Source organism: Pollicipes pollicipes, unplaced genomic scaffold (assembly GCF_011947565.3).
Source record: "Pollicipes pollicipes isolate AB1234 unplaced genomic scaffold, Ppol_2.1 Scaffold_4295;HRSCAF=5057_pilon_pilon_pilon, whole genome shotgun sequence".
Lineage (NCBI taxonomy): Eukaryota > Metazoa > Arthropoda > Thecostraca > Pollicipedomorpha > Pollicipedidae > Pollicipes > Pollicipes pollicipes.
Window position 1 is genome coordinate 9,987,998 of NW_023596461.1, and position 11,238 is coordinate 9,999,235.

Consider the following 11,238-nt stretch of genomic DNA (forward strand, 5'->3'; position numbering starts at 1 on the left):
CCACCTCACGACTGACCTGCCATGGCACGACTGACCTACCGTGTCACGACTGACATTCCGTGTCCCGACCTTACCCTGCCGTGTCCCGACTGACCTGCCATATCCTGACCGACCTGCCGTGTCACGAGGGTCACGACTGATCCTTCCGTGTCCCGACTGACCTGCCGCTATCCCGACCGACCTGCCGTATCACGAGTGTCACGACTGACCTGCCGTGTCCCGACTGTCGTGCCGTCTCGCCGCCTGCCGACTGACCTGCCGTTTCCCGCAGCAGCTGCATGCAGTCGGCGTGGTCGCCGCGGCCGGCCAGGTCCATGGCGGTGAGGCCGCAGTGGTCCTTGAGCAGCAGGTCGGCGCCGCTCTCCAGCAGCAGTCGCACGTTCTCCAGGTGGCCGTGCTCGGCCGCCAGGTGCAGCGACGTCTGGCGACAGGCCGCGCCGTGCGCGCGTCACGCCCCGGCGTCGGGCGGGGCCGCACGCCCGCCGCACCCCGCCGACCGCGGCCCGGCACGATATCGGACCGGACGGACACGCCAGGCACGCCAGGCACACCACGCAGTCCGAATTGAATGGACGACGCATGTCAATAAGGCCGGCTGGCGGCGGCCAGTGTGAGCTTTAAAGGCGCAGGCGAGTGATCCGTGCGGCGTGGTGGTGAGACGGGTCGGGACGGGCGCGCGTCCGGCCGCGGTCAAAATACGGGCGTCACTGCGAGCCGCACGAGCAGTGCAGCTGGGCTCTTCCGAGAGGCTATTTCTGTCCGCGCTGCGAGAAGTCACGGTGTCACTGCCCCCTCCTCCCCATCCCCTCTCTTCTTCGAATTCGCAGTGCCAGTCACGGTCAGACCCACGTCCTGGCCCACACAGATACAAGCTCGTCCAGACCCCAGCCGACAGACTGACCAACGGACCGACATTGGGACCGGATTGTGACCCGGGCTGATGGTGCAAATGACCCCAGTCCTGACACACCGCCGGACCCACAGGACCAGTCAGCGACAAGACCCACGGTCTGATCCATAGACGGACATGCACAACCCTGCTGGAACCAACAGCAACACTGTTGAGCTGACCAGGAGTCCAGATACCAAAACCAGCGTAACAACCAGGCCCTGATCCACGATCCGACCAATCCAAATCAGCTTACCGATTCAAAACCGCATAACGACCCACGTTACAACATGTGTTATAGCCCTCGTTTCGAATGGTCGAGCCCTTACCTTGACCCAAAGCCTAGCTCAAATCAAACGAGACAGCGAGACACCCCACAGCCCCAGACGTGCGCGCTCAACCACTAACACTGCCTTTAATCGCATTGTAGCAAGCGTGCCATGCGAGCAACGTGTTATCAGGTGAGACGTCACAGCGACCCGGTTCCTATGAAAAGCAAAAACTATTCTTTGTCCGTATTCAGACAATGGGTACGACGTAGCAGCTCGAGGGGAGGGGGAGAGGGAGGAGCACGGTTCCGACCACTCCTTGTTGGCAGCAGTGCCTCCTGTCTCGCACGTCCTCCTCTCAGCCAGGCAGCCAACGGTGATTCGGCACCCCTCCCCCGGGGCGCTGAGCACGCCGGGAGAGCGGCGCACTTACCCGGTATTCGCCGCGAGGGCCGCACGGCACATCCGGGTCCGCTGCAACAGGGGATGGACGCCATCAGCAGCCGCCTCGCCTCATCTGCCTCTCTCATCACGCGCTCGACTCACACTCGACACTTGAGCATGCGACCGTGCATCTGAGTTCTTCTAGAAAACGAGCATCTGTTGCGCAGTTTGGCACATGACCCCTTCAATAGAGCACTTCGTGGCCTGAATGTTGATTCCGTCAGTGTGCAGTGGGGGCAATTCAGTTTTCTCTGACAAGGACGACGGTGGGAATTCCGACAAGAATGGCGATAACCGGTACGCGCACTCAAAACGTTGTACCTAACACACTTAGCGGGATATAAAGCTACAGAAACAGCGAGCGTGACCATCCATCAGTCTATTAACCAGAGAAACGTTGCCTGTCTTCAAGGCTAGCTAAACATGACTGGTACAACCTCACGCGATGTGCGACGAAAGACAGCGGCATTCACAAACATACGTTTTTACTCGTTCTCGGTAGGGCTACACCACCCAAGTTTTTGACCGCGTCATCATGTTCGATAAACGTCAGCGGTATGTTCGGCGCCGTACGGAACCGCACCACCCCACCGCCTCTGCCCCCATGAAGGCGACGCTACCAGCACGTGCTATCACTTTAACATCACTCGGGCTCCGATCGGCGAAGATAGCTTTACCATCCAACGATCACTAAATATTCCAATCGTATTTCAAGCGTGCGCAGATTTCCACCGACACTAAATGAAACACGGAAAGAGACTGCGGGTAGTTTTGCGTTGGTAGTGTTCAGCGTTATAATCTTTACGTCCAGTAAACACGGCAAGGAAAGCCCACGCGTCAATAATTGATGTTGAGACGCAAAGCGTCAGGATGAACCGAACACCAAAAAGCACCATACGAGAATCAGGGTCGTACTGGATTCCACGCCGGTAAGCTCACATGTATGGCTTAAGCAAATGACTTTCATACATGATACGATGACTGGTATCTGTAACATCGTAGGTCGATTGCAACGCTAATAGTTTGGCAGAAAGTCCATTACATGGCGTCAGAAAACCTAACCGATATTTATTTCACGAAGTTGGAGCTCTAGTCACAGCCATTTGATACAGCCACGAGTTTTAAGTAAGTTATAGGCAGGCAAGAGCGCCTTCTGAAAGGGGGGGGGGGGGGGGTAAGAGAAGCCACGCGGTCAGTAAGAACTGTCACGCGCGGGAGGCGGCAGATGGTCTACCGAGAAGAGCGTGGCTGCGTTGCTGCCGTGACCTGAGATAACTTCGGCACGTGTTATGGAGGGCGTATAGGCGGTCAGACTGTAGAGAAATGAGCATTTCTCGAAATCTCCGACACATCCATGGTAGAAATGTGTGTTACTGAATTCATTCGTGACTTGTGTTGCAACAAAATGTCAGTTTTTTCTGCCCCCTGCATATCCGACAGAAAACATGCAAAAACATGGACTACAGACCCCACTGCGCTCAGCGATTTTCCATAACAGCTGTCAAACTTCCGCAACCAGAGCCAAACACCGCCGTATTTTGCCCCGTCCAGCGTGATTGCGTGAATGACGTGAGATCAAAGTCGGCAAAAGGCAGAGATTATTGCTGTGACTCTGGTGATATCCTCCGAGTGATTTTCAGCGTTCCAATGGTTTTGGGGCGCCCGCTGGGTCCGATAGCGTTCGTAGTGATAGATAGATAGACAGCTGGTCTGGACCGACGGACCGGTCGCCGCCGCTGTCAGACGGCTGGTCTGGAGCGGCGGACCGGCCGCCGCTGCCAGACGGCTGGTCTGGAGCGGAGAACCGGCCGCTGCCGCTGCCAGACGGCTGGTCAGGACCGACGGACCGGCCGCCGCCGCCAGAGGGCTGGTCTGCAGCGACTGCTGGTCTGGAGCGGCGGACACGCCGCCGCCGCTGTCAGACGGCTGGTCTGGAGCGGTGGACCCGCCGCCGCCGCTGCCAGACGGCTGGTCTGGAGCGGAGGACCGGCCGCTGCCGCTGCCAGGCGGCTGGTCTGGACCGACGGACCGGCCGCCGCTGCCAGAGGGCTGGTCTGCAGCGACTGCTGGTCTGGAGCGGCGGACACGCCGCCGCCGCTGCCAGACGGCTGGTCTGGACCGACGGACCGGCCGCCGCCGCCGCCAAACGGCTGGTCTGGAGCGACGGACCAGCCGTCGACGCCACAGGTGGCGCTGCGGGCGCGCTTCAGTCGCCGACGGCGAATCGGACAGCTATGCCCCTCACCAGCTGCCGCCCGAGCAGCAACCCAGCCTCGAGGTGTATCCAGTGTAAGCGCTGTGCAGTGCAGTGCTTCATGCAAACATCGCGTGCTTCGGCTTTAAATAAGCAAAGGCCAAGCAACCCAATTAAAAAAAGACAAAAGCTCAACTAGTAGCCATTATAATATATTTTCGAGACTGTGCTACACTTCAACATGCAATGACAACATGCGACAGCAACCCCTCATCAGTGCTTCAGGGTCGTGCGTTTGTGACCAGCGCCGCGGCGCGATCCGTGCCTGTCGCGTTGCCAGACCCCGGCTCAAGCCGCCCTCCCGGCCCGCAGCTGGCGGTCCAGGACCGTGAACACCGCTCAGCGAGGGTCGGGTCTGGCATCCAAAAACCACAAATGGGCTGAGCCGGCCCAGCTCTCGCTGCGCGGCGTAACACAACCTGCCGCGCTTCCCAGGCACGGGTCAAACCGCGACGTTAGTGAGGATGCATTCCCTCTGAACAAGGGCTCTCCACACTCATTCTATAATGCACATGCACAAACCCTGGATAGTGTTAATGGAGATTCCTCCACAAGTTACATTCAGCGCACGCATAGCATATGCACATCCTGAGAGCAGACAGTCATACTCAAGCTATCAGGCCGACAGACACCAGCCCAGTGAAGCCCCCCTACACAATCGCACACCACACACACTCCCGTTCACTCCTCCTCTGCCGTCCGCATGGCTGCCGGTGTCGCCAGGAAGGGGGAGGGTGTGAGGAGAGGCGTTGACCTCCCACTGACCGCCCGACTGGAGCAGCACGCGCAGACAGCGCGAGCTGTAGGTGGTGGCGGCGGCGTGCAGCGGCGTGCGGCCCCAGGAGTCGCGCGAGCTGATGTGCGCGATCTCCTCGCTGGCCAGGAGATCCTCCAGCAGCTCGGCGTTGTCCCAGAGCGCCGCCTGGCGACGAGAGACACGGTCACACACGTTCACGGGAGACACAGTCATACGCGGTCACGGAAGACATGTGTCATACACGGACATGGAAGACGCGGTCCCACTCGGTCATGGGAGGCACGGAGACACGGCCACACACGGTCACGGGGGACACGGTCACGGGAGACACGGCCAAACACGATCAAGAGAGACAGGGTCACCGGGGACACGGTCATACGGTCACACACGGTGTCATATAACACGGACGCGGTCACCCGGCCGGACGGCGTGGCGCGCCGCAGCTCGCGACGCCTCACACCGATTCCGGCCGTGTGATCTTAGAGTCCACCGGCGGCGCAAACAGCGACCTGGGTGGCCGGTCCGGGCGTCCTGGTCCTGGTCCTGGACCTGGACCTGGACCTGGTCCTGGTCCTGGTCCTGGACCTGGACCTGGACCTGGACCTGGTCCTGGTCCTGGTCCTGGACGCCCGCGGGGACCAGGCCGCCCGAACCAGGCTTTGGAAAGAGATGGTCCAATGCGCGGCTGGCGCCTTGGTGTTATTTTAAGCCCGTCCGCAATCGCACTTATGTCATCAGGTAACCGTGAACGGTGGGCAATCTCGTACGGGTGTGATGTGGAGCCTGCATGGTGTTCTAGACATGTTCGGGGACAGCTGTGCGCGTGATGATATCGCAAGTGTGCGTTAAAATACGCGTGAAGACAAGGTTGGCTATTGGCTGTCAAACACAGCAGTGCAATGAGATTCTCGGTAATCCTGCTTGCAGCATATACCACGAATGTGGTTTGCAGAACCTGTCTCCAAGCGGTGCGACAGGTAACCACTTCAGGCGGCAAACCAGGGGAAAGAGATAGTGGCCACGCAATCTTCAATACCTTGAGTTGAAATACGACGCCAAGCTGTCGTTATATTACCTGATGTAGCAGTCTCCCTGGGAACTCATCCACATCCTCTGGGCTCATTCTTCCTGCCACAATGTCAAATCTGTAAAGAAATTATAAAAACATGTTAATCGCCTCATTAACTGGCACTTGGACGCTGCCTCGAGATTCTGTTTTTTGACAATGGCATTATAATTGCATAAACTGTTCATTACATTAGCGAGTAGCACTATTCACATAGATAGATAAGACAGCAGTATTAGCCTTATTCCTCGGAGAAAAACTAGGAGAATGGAGATATAATCGGGTGGATATTTCGGCAGCATGCAGTTATGGAAACAGTAGCTAAAGTGAATTGTTTACAATACAAATATATTGTTGTGACAATCAGTTTAGGTGATGCTCTAAAAATTCTGAGGTGCCATTGTGCCAGAATTCACATCTGATAACATCAAGCCGCATATTGAGGCGTAATTGCTAAAGAACTGTGGTGTACATCTGGAACTATTTTGTTGATATCCTCTGTCATTGTGGTGATTTTCAGAGTTTGTTCTCTCAAATGATCAAGGTCATTGACTGAAGGCCTTTCCCAGAATACAACTCCCATTCCATGTTACATTGAATTTATTGAAACATGATGGCTTATATTCTGCATCTGCTCCCATATTTTGTTCAGGAATATAAATATGCTGTGAAGGGTCTGTTTGAATGCAAATAACCAAGTAACATTTTAACTCTGCAGGCAGGGACAGCGTCCGGGGGGGGGGGGGGGACGCATCTCTCTCTCTCTCTGTCTTTGGATAGGAGACAGCCCCCCCCCCCCCTATTCCAAAAAACTCTTTACAGGAGAAAATTCATTATTTCCAAGTATCTTTGCTTATGGGCATCAATTTTTTCACCCCAAAAAGTTTGTTCACCTCTCCAGGCATCGAACTGCCAAAAAAATATGACGCTGCGAGCCTTTCACCTTTCCGAGCATACGAACTGCCACTGGGACTTATATACATGACCACTGAGCCGTATTCCCACGATTGTTGGAGTGTGTTAAACATATTCAGTCCATCTCTCTCTAATCCAGTTCATTTGTAGCATCTTCGGCTCCAGAAATACCCCTCTCTGCTAGGCTGGGAGGCTGGATCCCCAGGTATGCTTGAGTTGCAGAATCTGCAGTTCATATAGATGAATCTGGTGACTGGTTTCATACTTCAACATGTGAACAGGTCTGCATTTTAATTTATGTAATCACAGACAAAAGATACAACTATTGCATCATCCAGGTCAGGTGAAAGCACTGACCCATCTGTCATTAATAAACAGGTGATCTATTTGAGAGCAATCCTGTGGCCAATCATCCAGCCCATCCTCATGATGCCAGTCCACCTGCAAAATCCAGTCCACAAGAATGCTTTGCCTCTGCTGGTACATGTTTGAGTGGCACGCTTGAATTGGAACAGCAACCACAAACAACTGAAGCTGAGCACAGACATTCGCCCAAACCTATCTAACATTTGCTTTATTTTACACAAGGGTACAGGGGTACTGGGTTTCAGGGTGCAGGTAACAAGAGGCAGTGAAATGTGTGAGCATTATTGTCTGAAAAGTAACTTCTGTTCCCTTTTCATTTTGAATCAAGTGAAAAAATATACTGTGGTCTTTTTGATGCATCAGTTTTTGCTGCCTGCATGATTTTGTACCTTTAGCCACTACTTTTTGTTACACTGTCACACAATTATTGTTCTGTTCCCATTTGTTGAGCTGTTCTTTCTGTTTCATTGCCAGTAAAACATGTTCACAATCTGTTCTTTATCTGCCAAACCATAAAGATTGTTTTCAAACACCTGCTGTTCTCTAAAATAATGCAATTCTGTGAAAATGGTGTGAATTACATGACCTAAGACGAAGAAATCGCCAACTTCTGAAAAAATCTGGCAGCATAATTGCTTTTCCTTAGGTGCAATGTTTAAGTCTGTAAAGCTGTGTTCAGACATTGCTTTTCCAGCAAGTACAAAATGTTAAATCATTTGAGCATTGGATCAATCAACCTGACCTATTACTGAGACCTGGCCTACAGCGACATTTTGAAGTACTTAAAATGTGTTGAAAATAATCACAGGGATGGTACCAGAAAACTTGCCAGAATGCATCTTTTCATTTTTGTGTTTTCCTGGGAAAAATGAATACAATATAATAATAAATGTGCCACCAAAGTAGGGCAATGCATGTCAATCTATGTGTACTCTGATTTGTTGGCAACAGCCAAACATGTCTTTAGTTTTGATTACTTTACGCTTTTGCTCAACTACACTGAAGCAGCTCCCTTTCATCCATGTCATCTTTGTCTTCAAGACCCTAGTGTTCTTATTCTTGGTTACACAGAAGCAAGAAGCTGTGGATATTGACCTTTGGGAGGCATCCAGGGTCAGTGCCACCAGAGAACAAGGGCCAGCTGCCTCATTGTGGCTTGCCAAGGGGGACCATTTGGGGGAATGTTCAAGGGGAAACAGGGGTTGAATTCCTCTTGAAATTTAAGGAGGCCCTGTAGTGTGACAGTGGACTGCAGATGACAGGTACAGAACATTCCATCAAGTGCAAAAGGAGGGCCCTCGAGGCATGCAGGAGACAATATCTGACCACAGGACGGTCTGGTGGTCCAAAGCTGGCCTTGTTGGTTGACAGGAGGTCCCATCAGATGTGATGGAGGCCCATCATATGCATAGGACTTTTAAGGTCCATAAAAAGCATAGGCTAATCTGCACAACTAAGAGAGGTGGCTTGCAGGTGAACACGCATGAAATCTCAACCTGCTGGTGTTTTGCCACTTGACATGCACATGCTTGATCAACTTTTGCATGGCATGTTTGAATGGCTCACACAGTTGTACATGCTGTGCTCAGAAGCTGACATTGTGACAAGACATTCCAATCACTGGTACAGTACAGGGCATAGGAAGAATTTGCACAGCAATAATCATTTGGGATAACTTCATTTATGGAACTCATGGTTTATCACCCATTTTTACACAAGTTTTATGACACTGGTTGTCTGGTCTTGCCTTCCCTCCTCTTCCCCCCTCCTCCATCACCAATTGATAGCACTAGCCCTGCCTGTAAGAGAAACTGTCTGTAAAGGCAAATGAACTTATGCCAAGTCACATTCCTGTCTATTTGAAACACTGTCCTTTCTCTCTATTGATTTGGAGCTTTACCTTCTTACTGCATTTTTCTGTTTAGACTCACTTAAACTATTTTGCATGGACTGATTTCTGGGATCAGAGCCCTGACTAGGCTGTGCTTATTACTTTAGCCCCGACCCCACCATCGGATTGCATCATTCCAGGTCAACAGCAGAATTTGGTGGGGAAAGGTCAACATGCTGCATCCGACATGACTTGATTTTAAGTGGCTGTCACTGGCTGCATACCATCTCAGTGCAGGGTAAATTATGTGCTTGATGAGGCCTGAGCCCACCCTACCATAGATGTGAAGATTGGAAAGCACGTACTTTGACCAACCACTTCAATCATTTGTGCATTTCTGCACAGCTTCATGTATGCATATATCTCTGAATGCCTTTCCTTGACATAAAACTTTAGATCTCACCTATTAATATTTCAATAGAGTAATACTGTCATTCATGTTTTGTCATTAGTAAAAGGGCAAGATAGTCTCTCCAAACTTGACCCATTCTTATTTGACTTTACCTCCCGTATCAAAAACCATGCATTAAAAGTGATATGGCACCCCTGATAATACACCCCTCAGCATTAGTGTTGCTAATGCTTGTAGAAACACCTGAATGAACTGGTTACGTTCTGACTTGACATTATCTCATTTAGCATTACTTGGAATGATCTAGGGATTTGCTTCCTTTATAGTGGGAGCTGCATGTTCCAGTAGACCATCCTTATCTGCCAACCAGACTGTGCAATCCATCTACCACATTTAATGCCTATATGACATCATTGTGCTCAACCTTGTGCTTATGTGTGCCATACTCAGGCCAGGCCAAATCATGCTCAATTTGTACATTAATTTATTCTACATGTTTGAAAAAGTCCTTTGCCTGAAATTGTCATTGCAATATTGAAATTCCCTGAAACATTGACTCTTTATGCTCTGAAAGTAGTAGTGCACTGAACCTGAGTGTGTGATACTGGTCATGATATGTCAGACATGTGGACATATTCCCACATACTTGGCAAACATTTATTCTCCAGTCTTGTCCATCAGTTCCAATCCTGGGCCAGCCTGACCAGCATCAGGTTGGCATATGCCTGTTACCTGGTCTGTTATGCTTTAAACTGTTTTTGTTCTGCATTTCAGTATGGCTCATTGAAGTCCTTACTCTGTGTTCAATGCAGCATGGCTGGAGTACATCAAGGTGGCAATGCAACATAAACTGAGCTATTGGCTGGACAGTGATGGTGATTGGGGTCCACCAATATTTTCTAGCCCTCCAGCGGCTGTAACAAGCCCGCAGCCATCACCAACTAGGGGTCACTTGGTCATTTCCTTTGACTGAATGGTTCTGCTTGGTTATATTGATTTCTTAAAAACCCTTCTGTAAAATAAAGTAGCAGTTGTCCTATAATTAAAGACCATTCGCATGCATCATCGTTTCTTTAACATGCGAAGTTCACAGAATATTTAAAGCGCTACGAAAATCACATCTCATCTCAGTTTAGCAGCAGAGCACGATTTCTGACTCAGAGGCATCCAACCATGTCTCACCTCCAAATACGTCATCCTCAAGAACGATCGAGACAAATCTGGGAACCCACCTACGCTTCAAACGTCCTCATACATTTGAACTTGTTTGCGAACGCCTTCAACACATGAATGGACAAGCAATAAAGAAATATCCACACAACAATGGGATGAACAGAATGCGCTCCTTCACGCCTCTCTTGCGCCGCTTTGAGTGGCCAGCTATCGCTGTATTCCTAGCTTTGTTTCTTAACCACCTGTCCTACCACCCATCCTTCCCACAAGAGCATATCCATTTTATCGTAACAGATGTACTTAAGGCAACCAGAGCCGTTCACAAATGACTTCTGATTTGAGTAGATCGGTTCTCTAAAGCGACACTGCAGCGCTACGCCGTCCTTTGGCGTTGAATGTTATTGATAATTGCTTTCATATATGCGCTTTTGAGCGCGAAATCGACATTTATCTCCCAGGTGACGTCTTATTTACAAACATCGATCCCGTACAACAGCGTTGCAGCGCTACCCCGCCGTTTGATCTCGAAACTTCGCCTTTCGAGCTTTCTGAGCGCCACAATCGACCTTGAAATTTGACCAAAATTTGAGGGCCCTAAGGTCTAAAAAGGCTAGCCTGAGGTCTCATTCAGGAGCCTCGGCCCGCAGGGCCGGGCACTCCAATACCAGCCAGAGGGCTCTGCACTGATCAGGGCTCCACTGAGTCGACAGGGGCCAATATTTCGATCAGACGCCACCAGTAACGCAATGTCGCCCCCTTGGCGGCATGGGCCTGAGTGACAAAGCCCAAGGCCCAAGCCCAAGCCCAAGGCCCACAAAGCCCATTCCCCAAGCAGTGACAAAGCCGGAGGCAGCGATTTACA

General features: G+C 51.3%; 1 protein-coding gene across 1 annotated transcript; it reads right to left on the minus strand.

Annotated features, from left to right (window-relative positions):
- Nucleotides 1–255: 255 nt before the first annotated feature.
- Nucleotides 256–10,556, minus strand: LOC119096289 (E3 ubiquitin-protein ligase XB3; the record flags this gene model as incomplete). Its single annotated transcript, XM_037219115.1, is given in 5 exon segments — nucleotides 256–421; nucleotides 1,592–1,632; nucleotides 4,622–4,778; nucleotides 5,689–5,758; nucleotides 10,424–10,556. Coding segments are annotated over 4 exon segments (412 nt in total), but the record flags the coding sequence as incomplete, so codon positions are not given.
- Nucleotides 10,557–11,238: the final 682 nt, after the last annotated feature.